This window comes from Carlito syrichta, unplaced genomic scaffold (assembly GCF_000164805.1).
Source record: "Carlito syrichta isolate Samal-C Ts95f unplaced genomic scaffold, Tarsius_syrichta-2.0.1 Scaffold311497, whole genome shotgun sequence".
Taxonomy (NCBI): domain Eukaryota; kingdom Metazoa; phylum Chordata; class Mammalia; order Primates; family Tarsiidae; genus Carlito; species Carlito syrichta.
The window spans coordinates 65,666-79,131 of NW_007255593.1; the positions used below are offsets into that span (position 1 = coordinate 65,666).

Below are 13,466 nucleotides of genomic sequence, written 5' to 3' on the forward strand. Positions count from 1 at the left end.
ACTCGATCCCCCAGCCGAGCCCCCAGTCCTCCCGCCCTCGCCAGTGCAGTCCAGCTGCCGCACTAACAGCCACCCAACTGCTGCCCCCCTCAAAGTCCTCGAGATGTGGGTGGGTTTCTACCCACTCACAGCAGTAACGCCCCCACCAGCCTCAGCTGGCCCGGTTCTGCCCCCATTAAGTCTGCCCCATTCTAAACTCGCAGATGACAAACCCACCCCCACCCTTGCGCCAAGAGGTTTGGACTGCCAGCCCGGAAGGAAGTCTGCGGGGAGCAGGGCCCAGCAGCTTGGGAAAGCTCGGGTGGCGAAGTGGGCATGGGCTGGGCGACTAAGGTGATTTCCAGTTGTGACAAAGAGCCTCTGCATCCTTCATTCCTGCACTCACGACCGTGTGACCTCAGGCAAATCCTTAACCTCTCTGAGCCTCGGGCTCCTGAAAAGTGGCTGCTGAGTCTGAGGAGAGCTGGTTTGTGACCCGACTCTCTAAGCTGCTTGTCCCTGGCTGTCATTGCTCCCTGGCCCCATCCCAGCCCAGCCTGGCCCCTGGGATGGTTGGCCTTCCTGGCTCATGCCACTTCTCCGGGAAGCCACGGCCCTGCTCATGGCAGCCCCAGGAGTGTGCCACCAGCCTGGGGAAGGACAAAAGTGACAGACTGTGGGCCGTGCCTTCCTATGGTCCCTCCCACCCCAGCATGGGCAGGTCTGGGTCTGAAGCCCCTCCCCGGGGACCCTGGAGGCCAGCCCAGAGGAGAGGTTGCCTCTGCTGGGGTGGGGGGGTGGGCACAGTAGTCTCTGGTTTCCCTGCCTCTCCCCCTCCCTACAGGACACAGGCCCCACCTGTGCCAGCCCTGCCACTGTCACCTTCTCCTGGGTGGCCAGGACAACTGGGAGCTGGGCACAGGGCTTTCAGGAGGCAGAGGTGGAAACAAAAGCCAGCGAGGCAGGCACATCAGTCCCTGGGCCTCCTTTGCAGTGGGATCCACCCACGTGGCAACCGGTCCCAACACCCCAGCAGTGTTGGGTTCTGGCCTCAGTGGGCCTCCTCTTGGCCTAGGGCTGCAGGGAGGACCCCTAAGCCAGAAGGCGAGAGGCTGTCTATGTCCCACAGCGATCTAGACACAGCCAGGCTCAAAGGCTTAAACCTGGCGTCCAGTGTCCCTCACCTATGCCCTCCCCAGAGAAAGTGATCTGGATCTGAACTGCCCCCCAGGTCTCAGGGCATCAGGAAGCCCCCCAAGCTCCTCCCAGGGAGCCGCGAGGCCCCTCCAGGCCAAGCCTAGAGACCCAGTTGATAGTGAGGACTGCACGTCCTCATGCCAATTGTGACCCAGGCACCTCCTCACACCAGTCGTGAGGTACCTCGAAGACTGTGACTTCGCTCCCCAAAAGGCCCCATAGAAGCCCATGAGTGGGGTGCTGTCATCACCCCACTTCTCAGGCAGCGGCCCTGAAGCTCCTGGCTGCCCAGAGCACCTGCCGCTGGATCGAATCCATAGTCGTGTCCATGACTAAGCTGCCCACCTGGGCCTCGGTTTCCTGCTCCGAGGAGTGGGCTGGATGAAATGAGAGAGGAGAGGGCACGCGGAGAGTGGGTGGGAGCGCCTGGCCAGGGCTCGAGGGCACCCTCAGCAGCCCCTACCCTCCTGCATCCCTCAGCATGCCGCAGGACAGAGGATGCCGTGTCCAGGGCGCTCATGTGTTGTTCTCTCCTTCCAGAGTGAGCTGCCCTTGGGGCCAGCGTGGGGAAGATGGCCCAGTCTACCGCCACTGCCTCTGAGGAGGGCACCACGTTCGAGCACCTGTGGAGCTCTCTGTGAGTCTGTGCTTTGGCTGGCCAGGACGGGAGGGGTGTCCTGGGCTGGACGCTGGACTAGGCTCACCCGCTCTCACTGGGCTGACTGGGCCAGGGCAGGAGGGGTGGCCTGGACTGGACACTGGGCTAGCCTCGCCTGCCCTTGCTGGGCTGACTAGGCCAGGGAGGGAGGGGTAGCCTGGGCTGGATGCAGGGCTAGCCTCGCCTGACCTCGCTGGGCCAACTGGGCCAGGACAGGAAGGCGGTCCCATGCTGGTCTTAGGCTAACCTCAATCATCCCCTTCAGCTTGGGGGCAGGGCTGGAGGAGAGGGGTAAGAAAGGGAGGCTGCTGTCTAGAGCCTTCTCCTCCTGAGGCTGCAGGATCCCTACTCTTTTCTGTGGCCTGCTCTCGAGAGGGATGGTGGCCGGGAAAGGTCCTAGAGGCATGGCAAAGCTCTCATGGCCCCCTTTCCTGGCACTTGCAGCCCTGCAGGGTCCCGCAGAGGATGGGGAGGGGGCGGGAGGGTGGGAAGGACTGGAGGAGACCGTGGACCAAGGACTCCTTGGGGGCAGGAGACGTGGCCTTACCAAGCATCGCAGGCTAGCCTTGAGTTCTAGGCCTGGGAGGTATGGGGATGGCACCAGACTGGGCTGAATGCTTCCCTCTCCCCGGCCCAGGGAGCCAGACAGCACCTACTTTGACCTTCCCCAGTCAAGCCAGGAGAACAGTGAGGTGGTGGGCGGTGCAGAGCCTGGCATGGACGTCTTCCACCTGCAGGGAATGACCACGTCTGTCATGGTGAGTGGGGCTGGCCCTCCGCAGAGGCCCAGAGTGGGGGCAGGACGGGTGGCCTGGCAGAACCTGGAAGCAGGCTCTCAGGTGCATGGCATCCCCAGTGGGTATGTCAGGACCCTTCAGATTGCAAAGTAGATTTATTAGCTCATGCACCTGTCAGTCCAGAGGGAGGAATAAATTCAAGCATGGCTGGATCCAGGGATAGGAAGGACCCCAGGCATGGCTGGATCCAGGTGCTCCACAGCTGCCTCGCTCTGTCTCTTGCCCTAGGATGGCTTCCTTCTCAGGCAGCCTCTCCTCTGGAGGTGAAGGGCCCTAGGCTCTACCAGCACCCCCATCCCCATGAAGGGGAGCCCTCTCTTCCCTAAGCCCAGCAGGCCTGCCTCTTGCTGGTGTGAGTGTGGCTGTGGACCCATGTTTGAGCCACCCCTATGGCTATGACTGGCCTGGGTGCCATGTCACCGTCCCCGTCCCTGGAACAGGGTGTTATGGAATGGAGTGGGGCGGCCTCCTGCCAGCACAGGGACCGAGATGGGGGTGGGCCCCAAAGGACATGCCCACAAGCAGGGATCTGAGAGGGGCAGTGGGTATCCAACACCCCACCTTGGCAGGTCTCCTCCCTCCAAGGAGGGAACAGACGGATTCCTTCTGTACGTCACAGTACATAGAACTATCTGGAAACGCAGAGGGAGCGAGGGATCAGCCGAGGCTGCTGAGTGACAGCCGGGTCCACATGTGAATCCCATCTCCGGAGCCCGCCCCGCTGGGTGCTCCTCCTGGCAGAAAGGCCGGGCTGCGGGAGCCGACGGGCACATCCCCACCTCTCTCTCCAGCCCCAGTCATGCCAAGAGGTGGACGCAGTGAGCAGCTCACGAGAGAGGGGATGGGACCCTGACCTGGGGAGGCCCAGCGAGGCCTGACATCCCCCGCACCCCCGGGCCTGGCCCTCCTTTCCAGGGGCTGCTGGGTCCTGTCCACAGGCTGGCCGTGAGGGTCCAGGGATTCTCAGGTGGGGATCCGTCCGAAGAACTGTGTTACACATATGTGGAAAGCAAACTCCAACTGAGCATATGCCCCCAGGAGCCGGTGAATCTGGGGCCAGTGCCAGGTTGGGTCATGGGAGGGAGGTGACATGGGGAATACTGGAGGACCAGGGTCCAACCCTGCTCTTCCCTAGAGCCCCTCATTCCAGAAGCTGGAGCCCCTCAGTCACTCCTCACACTCCTGTCTGAGGCAGGTAGGGTGGCTGGGACACCTTGAGCCCTGGAGAGGAGTCGGGGCCGTGGGCTCCAGTTAAGGGAGTGAAGCGGGTTGTGTGCTGGGGCACGTCCCCGTTCTGTCTACAACACAGACATAGGGGTGGTGCCGTGCCCTGTGGAGCTGAGTGGAGGCACTTCCTCAGGCAGCCACAGCTTCAGCCATCTGGGAGATCCGTTCCTCTGAGGGACCCCTCAGCTTGGATCTGAGGGTCTGAGGGTTCACCCCTGGCCACCCACACACAAACAGCCTGCTAGCACTCAGCACCTGTTACATTCCCATCTTACTGGTGAGAAAACGGAGGCAGATGCTGGAAGAGGTTGGACTCAGGATGGGGAGGATAGTGCCAGTGTGGTCCTGGGCTGGAAGGTGGAACCGTGCCCTCTCTCCTCTCTCCCTTCAAAACGTCTCTTGTGCTGCCACTGCTTCCTAGGGACAAGAGTCCTGTCTCCTCCCCTCCTAGATGTCGGTATCCTCCACTCTGGGGAGGGATAGGAGCTGGTCACTGGACGCCAGGGGGCAAGGACCCCTGAGCTCGTCAGATGTCTATATCCTGAGTACCCCAAGCCGCCTCCCCATGCCCAGTCCACTCCCCAGAGGCCCCTAGGACCCCACAGACTGTGTGTCGGGAGGAGGTCCTGGGCCCAGTGAGGCAGAGGGGGCCTGTCTAGTTCCCTCTGAGGGTAATGTGTTCTTCCCCCCTGCCCACCTGGGAGGATGCCAGGGGTCCGTGTTGGGCCAGGGTGCTCCGACCCCTCACCTGCCAGGACACATGGCTCCCCAGCTGCCAGGGAATGAGAGTGGGCCCTCCCACCTTGACACACAAGGCTGCCGAATCCATCAGGGAGCCGCTTCCAGGAAAAGCCGTGCATGAAATGTCTGGGGATACAGCTCTGTTCATGGAGGTAGAGATTAGCTGGAGCCAAGGTTGGCCCAGCTGCTGTGAGATCCCAGCCCCACTTACATGTCTTCTCCTGACCCAGGGCCTGGCCCTCTTGTGGAAACAGCCACTGGACCACGAGGGAGCCGGCCCCACCCCGACCCCCGCAACAGCGCCAGGTGCAAAGACAGAGGCTCAGAGAAGCATTGACAACTGGACCCGGGCCACAGAGCCCAGTCTTAGCTGCCTTGACAATGGTCTCCCTACTGTTAAGTCCAGGGGACCCAGGGCAGGACCTGGAGCCCACAGGAAGGACGTTGATTTAAAGTCCAGTCCCAGAACCCGGGAGGAGGCTGTGCTGCGGAGGGCTGAGGACCTGGGTCTGGCAGGGTGGGGATGCTGGGGTGAGGGCTCTCGAGTGCCCCCGTGGAAGCTGTGCCACCTTGGGCTCAGGAGCCCAGTTCTAGCCCCCACCCCCAGGCTGGCAACTCGGGCAAGAAGCACTACCCAGGCCAGGCCTCAGGTCAAAGAGTCACTTGTGGTGTTTGGGGTCCCAGGGCTCCCGTCTGCCCTAAGTTCCTGGCACAGGACGAGGGCCGACTTGCCCACGTGCCCCACCACTCATGAGGCTTGCCCGGGCTGTCTGGCCCTTGGTGCTGACTGCTCCCTTGCTCTGGGGTGGGCCAGCCCAGCAAGGAGGACTTGAGTCTCGCCACCTCGAACAGACCTGTGGGTTTCCGTTGGACTCAAAGTCCTGAGCAGCCTCCGCCAGCCGCGTGTGGAAGGCCAACCATCACAAACCATGTGATCCTCGGCTACCACCTTAGCGGTCGGCGGACAGGCAAAATGGCAAGTTCAAGTGCACACGTCTCAGCCTCGTGTCCTTGCTCGTGAAGTGGGGGCAACAGAGGGTGCAGGCCAGAGCAGAAGGCACAGCCTCCCTCCTGGGTGCCAGCTCCTCCCAGACTCACAGGCTGGGGAAGGGACAGTCCTCGGACCTCTGACCTCGGACCACCCTCCTGCTCTACTGGTCCCCGCTGAAGAAACTGATTTGGGTGGTGGTTTAAGAGAGCAGGGTCTGGAAAGGAGCAGTTGAACAGTTGGTGGACCCTGGAGGCGTCCCAGGCCACAGACCTCCTGGGGGGACCAGGAGTTCCTTATGGCCATAGCAGGAATCAGACCATGTGATCACTGCAGCCACATGGCTGAGATGGGCCAGAGTCCAGGAGGCGGGGTGGGTGGGGCTGGGGCTCTGGGGCCAGATTTCCTGGGTTCAAACTCAACCTTGCTCTTCTTAGCTGAGCAAGCCTGGGAGAGGTAGTTAACCCTTCTGGGCCTCAGTTTCTCCATCTGCAAAATGGGACTACTAACAGGATCTGAGCCATCTGAGGTTCCACAGGGAACACATGACAAGTGCTAGGCATGCCCTTGAGGGCAGGGAGGAGGCCCTATGTTTAAGAAAGCTACTCCCGGCTGGGCGCGGTGGCTCAAGCCTGTAATCCCAGAGCTTTGGGAGGTCGAAGTGAGGGAACTGCCTAAGCCCATGGGTTCAAGAACAGCCTGGGCAGCTCATCTCTACAATAAATCAAAAACTAGGCAGGCGTGGTAGCTCGAGCCTGTAGTTCCAGCTACTTGAAAGGATTGCCTGACCCCAGGAGGTCGACGCTGGGGTGGCCGTGAGCATGCCGCTGCACTCCAGCCTGGGCGATGGAGTGAGACTCCAACTCAAAAAAAGAGAAAGCTGTTCCCTCAGAGGCCCTGGATGGTGGAGTCCAGGAGAGCCGGGGTGCGCCCACCCTTGAGACAACCCTGATGCCCAGGCCTTGGCACCCCTCACCCAGCTTGACTCCTGCGTGTGGCATGCTCTGGCCATCCCTGCAGACCCCAGGTGGCTCTCAGGGACCTCACTCTAGAATAGGTCCCCATCTTGCGAGGGAAGAGCGAGGCTGGCCATCTGGCTCCTGACCTCCCAGTGGGCTAGGGAGGGATGGAAGCTAAAACTGACCCAACTCCGCCCCCCTGGGGCCCTGCAGGTACCCTGACAGGGGGGTGGAGAGGGACTTGAGGAGGCTGTGGCTATGGGTGTCTCCCCTGGTCCTGGAGGACCCTGCCCCCCCCCCGGGAGGAGCTTACAGAGAATAAATCTCCCCCACCCTACCCCACCATGTGGGCTCCAGGAGGTGGCAGGGCATGACCTTGGGGGCAGGAATCCTAATTCTTTTTTTTTTTGAGTTAGAGTCTCACTCTGTCACCCAGACTGGAGTGCAGTGGCCGCTCCCGGTCACCGCAGCCTTGCCTGCTGGGCTCCGGTGATCCTTCCGCCTCAGCCTTCCAAGTAGCCGGAATTACAGGCATGCGCTACCACGCCCAGCTGATTTTTTTATTTATTGTAGAGATGAGATCTCGCCAAGTTGCCCAGGTGGGTCTCGAACCCACGGGCTCAGGCAATCCACTCACCTCAGCCTCCCAAAGGTGCGGGATTACAGGCTGAGCCACCGAACCCGGCTAGGAATCCTAATTCTTGCCCAACAGAGCTCTGCAGCGCTGGGCCTGGGATTTGGGGGAGGCCCTGCCCCTCTGAGAGTCAGCGTCCCCTCAAACAAAACCAGGGCATGGCACTGAGCCCCAAGGCCCCTGCTGGCTCTGAGGATGTGGGAGAGGCCAGGAAGAAACGAGAGAGGAGAGGAGGGACCCAGGGACTCCTCCCTCTCCTTCACCCTAGAGCCTCCTCCAGGCCCGCCTGTCCCCTCCCCTGTGTCCCCTCCTGCCTCCCCTGGTACCTCTCTCTGGCAGCAGCTGTTGGGGGCAGGTGGGCAAGGGAGGGGGGGCTGCAAAGGCAAGGGCAGCAGGCTGGCTGGTCTGCCCCAGGGACCCCAGGGAGCTGAGCCTCAGGACAGACTCCAGAGGTCGCCCAGGACAGGCCTTCCCAGCACTGGGGAGGGAATTTCTCCCCAGGTCCAGGGGAGGGAAGCACATGGACTCAAGAAGGGGCAGGTGCTCAGAATGGGGAGGGCACCCCTCCTTCCAAGGGGAGTCTGCACTAGAGGAAGGGTGGGCTCAAGCTTGGGAGCTCACCATGGTCAGCTCTGAGCCCCCAGCCCACCCACCACCCCCAACAAGCTCCCGGCCATCCTTTGACAGGCTTGAGTGACAAGGTGCTTTGGGTCTGCCCAGAAATGAACCCCCGCCAGCCCCCAGTCTCGGAGCTTTGCTGAGCCCTATGGCCTCCCCAGCAGGGACCCCATGTCATGAGTTTGGCCCTGAAATGACACATCGCAGGTACCCAGGAAACACAGTTCCCCCCTCTCTTCCAGCAATGCCCCCGGCCCTGTCACTCTCCCGTATATGTGGTGCCGGGAGTGTTTGTGAGTTACCACCTCGGCCGCTGCCCAGGGTTCTGCAGAAGTGTCAGTGAGTGGCGCGCCCCATGAGTCAGAAACAGAACAGCAGTTGCTGAGGGCCCGGTGAGGCCACCTGGGAGGCCACCTGGAGGCAGCTGAGAGCTATGCTGAGAGGGGGACAGACCCCAGCTCCCTGTCCCTGGGGAAATTCACAGAAAGCTGGGTGCTGTCTGAGCAGAGGCCGGGTGCTTTCCGCGGTTCAGGCTGGGCCAGTGCAGTGCGACCGCCAGACTCCTGGGGGCCTGGCCCAGGCTCTTGGCCAGGGTGATGCTGCTTCCCAGAGCATGCAGCCCTGAGCATGGCTGGACTCTCTGAAAGTAGTCTGGCTGTTTTCACACCCCGGATTCTTCCCTCTTGCTCTCTCCTTTTGGAGAGTTAGAAAACGGTCGTGACTGAGGAACTGACCCAGCCCAGGCCGGTCTTGTGTGTCAGGGCTCACTGAGTCTCTTTCAGTTGATTGTCCCTGGTGACAGACGAGTACACAGGGCTACAGAGAGGTTGAGGGGTTTGCCCAGTATCACACAGGGCCCTGTGGAATGTGGGGAGCAGAACTGGAGGCCTCTCTGCTGACCTGGCTCTGGGCATCCCTCTGTCCCTGGGAAGCCCGGCTCCCAGCCCAAGGGGGGTCCCCAGTTGGGAGAGCAGAAATTCGCCTGCCCCAGGGCTCCTCTGAGCCAGGCCCAGTGCAGGAACCTAACTGGATGCAGGCCTCCCTGGAGCCTCTCATCTGCAGGCGCCCCGCTTCTCCCCACACGAGGAGGAGGCTGCTTCCTCCAGACCTTCCAATCCGGGCCCCGTGGCAGATCCCCCTGCAGGGTGTCTTTGCCAGCGAGGGGCCGGCATCCGGGAGTCTGCCTGGCACCACTGCCACCTGGTGCCGTCCTTCCTGCCCCCCAAGCTCGGTGAGTGGGGGATGGGTCCCCGGCTCCCGGGGGTATCGCAGGCCAAGCCTCCCTCTGCCCTCTCCTGCCTCTGCCAACTCTCTGGGGAACAAGATGCACAACAGGGAAGGAGGAAACCGGGGAGGCGAGACAAGGAGAGAGAGGCAGGCGGCTGGACGTCAGCAGGGAAGAATTCCTAAGAAAGGGTCCCCGCGTCCTCTCCTACTCCCTGTGACTTTCCAAGCACTGGCGGGGATGAAGCCGCATGCTCTGGGGGCCTGGACACTGGAGTTCAAACATCCAGTTTCCCAGGGTTAATTTGTGAGGTCCCCTCTGCCAAGGGCAACTTTGCACCCAAGATGGTGGAAATAGAATGGAAATGCTGGTGTCTATAAGAGGGAGTGGTGGTGACCACTGGGCACCCTTGCAGAGCCTCTGACCGTGCTGCAGTCATGGCAGCTGGATGAGTCCCTGCGGCCTGTTGGACTCTTTTGGTGACAGTGGCATGTCCCTGTTTCCCAGGGCTTAGCAGGTGCCAGGACAAGGCTGGCGCAGGCTCTAGCTCATAGTTCGGACTCCAGCCCCACTCTGGGCGTGTGGTGGACAGCAGGCCACTCAGGGCCTCTCATTCCCATCACCTGGCTTACTCAGGGGCCCAGGGGTACAGGTGCCTCCCCTCTCTGTTCAGCCCTGCGTGGCACTCAAGGCCCGCCAACTTCCCCAGGCAGGAGAGAGACCCACCCCACCAGGTCACCAAGGGTGGAAGTACCATCTGTCTCTTCTAGGGTGACCCAGCCTTGTTGACCACAGTCTCCAGGGCCAGGGCTCGCCCCAGTGGTCAGGGGCAGAGGCTGCTTGCGGGGGTGAGGACCCGGGCCCCCAGAGCATGTCTCAGAAGCGGCCCTGGTGCGTTTAATTATGGAGCCAGGCTGACCCGCGTCCCTCCTCCTCCCCTGTGCCGCTCTGTGGTGTGGTCCAGCACATCCCTGGGCAAGCTGAGGCCTGCCCGGACTCTGATGAATAGTCATGAGGGATGGGGGGTGGGCCGTGGGTTTTGTTGTTAGATGCAGCCAGTTGACAGAACTCGGGAGATGGGAAAAGCGAAAATGCCAACGAGCAGCCCACATGTCCCGGAGCGTCCCCGGCCCCTGCTTCCTTAGCTGCTGCGCCGCACCCCCTCTGTCCACCCTGCCGGGCGGTCCCGACTCTGCCCCTTCCCTCTCCGGCCACTCAGACCCATGCCTCGTCCCACGGGACACCAGCTTCCCAGCGTGTGCAGATCCCCCGGTGCCCACCATGCTGTATGTCGGTGATCCCATGCGGCACTTGGCCACGGTAGGTGTGCCGTGCCCTGCACAGGGGCTGTTCGGGGGTCTTTGGGAGAGGGTGTCCCGTGGTGGAGGGTTCAGAGGGGCAGTTTCCTGCCTGTCTTCCTGGTCGGGTACCTGCAGCCAGTTGGAGTCACCAGAGGCAGGAGGGGAGCCATTGAGGGGCCGGGGGCAGGTCCCAGGCATGACAGCAGACAGTTTTGGGGGGCTCTGAGGTCTGGCACCCACTGGCTGGGCGAGGACCAGCAGTCGGGGCAGGGAGGCGGGCTCAGTGTCTGATCAGGGCTGGACGAGCCGGTGCCTCTGCCTTGTGAGCTGGGGGTTCTCCGATGCTCCTTGGTTTTTGTGCCAGCAGCTGTGTTCCAGGCTTGTGATCTCCGAGCTGCCCTGCCGGCCCCGGCTGCTGGGAGCTGAGCATACCCTAGAGGTCTTCTTCACTCCTGGGCTTGAGTGTGAGGTTGTCCCCGCCCTGCTTCCGGGCCCAAGAGCACCGCACCTGGGGCTTTGCTCACTTGGCAGCCGCAGCGGGAGGTGTTTCTCAGCGGCCTGAGGCTTGTGTCGAGTGGGTTGAGCTCTGGGTCAGGGATCTGTGGCCACTGGCTTCATGGCCTCCTGCTGTCCCCGTCACACGGTGGGCAGCCAGCCTGGCAGAGGGGCAGGATGGGGCCACGGCTTGTGCCTGGCCCCTGTGCCTATGTCTGGGGGACCTGGGCTAGTTTCCGGACTTGCCAGGTCCCCAGGGCCAGGTACACTGCAGGCTGCTAATTGAGCAGGGAGAGGGCTGGGCGCGGCTGCTGGGATCCAGGCCGCTTTTCCTTCCAGGGAGGCAGACAGCTCCGGTGCTGGTACGTGTGCCATGCGGGAAACCCAGCAGTGGGCAGAGGGGCGGTGGGTAGGTGGACATGGTCCAGGTGTTCCCAAGTTCTGCTGGCCTAGGACAGGAGCCTAAGGTGCAGAGGCACAGAGATCTGCAGGCCGGGGTCTTGGCGCGCTGAAGGGTCCAGACAGTGTGATCAGAGCACACGCCCGTGTGTGAGAGCATCATGTGTGTTTGTGAATGTGCACACCAGAGTGTGTACATGCATGTGAGAGTGTGTGCATGTGGTGATTGGTATGGGTGTGTGCATGGATGTGTTTATGTGAGTGTGTGTCTGAACGTGGATGTATATGTCCATACAAGTGAGAATGTGTGTAATTGTGTATGTGTGTTGTTATGGGTATGTGCACAGGCTGGTGTGTATGGGTGTGCATGCACATGTGTGTGTGCATATGTGTTAGGGTGCATGCATGTGCGTTCAGGCTGGTGTGTGTGTGTGTGTGTGCGCGTGTGTGTGTTTTATTTTTAGTTGGAGTCTCACTTTGACTCTGCCGCCTACGTTGGATTGCAGTGACACACTCACCGCCACTGCAGCCTCGACCTGCTGGGTTCCACCTTAGCCTTCCAGGTAACTGGAACCACAGGCATGTGCCACCATATTCGGCTGATTTTTTATTTATTGTAGAGATGAGATCTCGCCATGTTGCTCAAACTGGTCTCAAAACCAGGTATTCCTATTGCCTCCGCCTCCCAAAGTGCCGGGATGACGGACGTGAGCCACCGCGCCCGGCTAGTGTGTGTGTTGTTATGGTGTGTGTACATGTATGTGTGTGCAAGCTGGTATGTATGGGGGGGTGTGTATGTGTGTGCATGTGTGTTGTTATGGTTTGTTCATCTGTGTGCATATGTATGCAGGCTGGTATGTATGGATGAGTGTATGTGTGTTGTTATGGTGTGTGCAGGTTAGTATGAGTGGTGTGTGCAGGTGTGTTTGTGTAATTGGGGTGTGTGGGTGCACATGTATATGTGACTGCATGTGTCCATGTGTGTGTGTTGAAATGAGTGTGTGCTGGGATGGCTGCATGTGTGTTTGTGCCTGTGGGTGTGTGTCCCCAGACAAGGTTGTGGGGAAAGAGGCAGAATATGTGTGACCAGAGTGGCCCAGAGAGTGAGTGAGGGGTGTGGGTGACCTGTCTACACAGCCTGACCTGGGCGCTGGTTCTGTGCACTTGAGTCTGACAGCCCTGTGACCTCTCCACATGCCCACATGGCCTTTTTATCTGAAACCCGAAGCCGGGACTGTAGCCGAGGGCTCCATTGGGGAAGGGTGTCCCTCCCTCCCCTGCCTGTCTGCCACCTCCTTGTTCACTCATTGATTTATCCACCAGCACGTTGTCACTGGGAACAGTGGGCTTATTCCCTATGAGCCAATGTGTCCATGTGTTGTCATGGGTATGTGCACAGCCTGGTATGAATAGTGCACGCATACATGTGCTCCCTGGGAGGCAGCCTTGAACCCAGACTCTCAGGGTAGGTGGTGTGTGAGCCAGGAGGGGCTGTCCTGGCTGCTGAGCAACCTGGAACCCAAGGCAGAGCTGGGAGCCCTTAGCCTGGAAGCCAGGGTCCCTGTGTGTTGGTTGAGAAGCCCGGGGACATGGAGCCTCTGGCACAACCTTTTTCCTCAAATGGAGCAGAGGTCGCCGTGTAACTCAACCATGGGAGGGCTCTGTCGAGATTGACTATGGCTGCTGCATGGGCGCTTTTCCTGAGAGGCAGGTTTGGGGTGGAGACTGGCTGCCCTGGGCTGTGTCCACCCCGCTGCTGCTGCTTCCCCGTGCCCTGGGCACCAGCATGCTTCTGTTCCCACCAACATCCACCAACCAGAGCATCCTTCTGCTTCTTTTTAGACCAAGGATTAATTGCGTTTCATTTGTTCAAATTTATTCTTTTGTTCATTTCGTCAGCATATGTCAACTGCTGTGTTAGGCCAAGCACCGGGACAGGCAGAGAAGGTGCCCAGGGCCAGCTGTGGCTCCAAGGCCTGTTTCCTCTTGGGGGGAGGGGGATCGGGTTGGGTCATCCTAATCTGGGTGAGTGACTCAGTCTTCCTGTTTCTGTTTCGAGAGAGAAAACGGCATTTGGCCCAAAGGGTCCTAAACCCCAGATGAAGAAATAGGATTGTACTCAAGTCGATGGCTCTATCCAGTTCATTGACCTCTGTCCTGTGGGAGTAGAACGCCCATTCGGGTGCCTGTGGGGCCGGCCCAACCCTGGGAGAAGCGTCCGAGTGGCAGGGCGCCGGGCAAGCCCCGG

The 13,466-nt window shown here is 60.8% G+C and overlaps 1 protein-coding gene across 3 annotated transcripts in view; it reads left to right on the forward strand.

The window, feature by feature from the left end:
- The first annotated feature begins 1,722 nt into the window (after positions 1–1,722).
- Positions 1,723–13,466, forward strand: part of TP73 (tumor protein p73) — a 47,879-nt gene continuing 36,135 nt past the window's right edge. For all 3 annotated transcript variants that reach the window (XM_008068737.2, XM_008068735.2, XM_008068736.2), the window contains exons 1-2: positions 1,723–1,813; positions 2,472–2,592. In XM_008068737.2, coding sequence (XP_008066928.1) covers positions 1,749–1,813; positions 2,472–2,592 — 186 coding nt within the window. In that variant the 5' untranslated portion in view covers positions 1,723–1,748. The remainder of the gene's footprint in view (positions 1,814–2,471; positions 2,593–13,466) is intronic.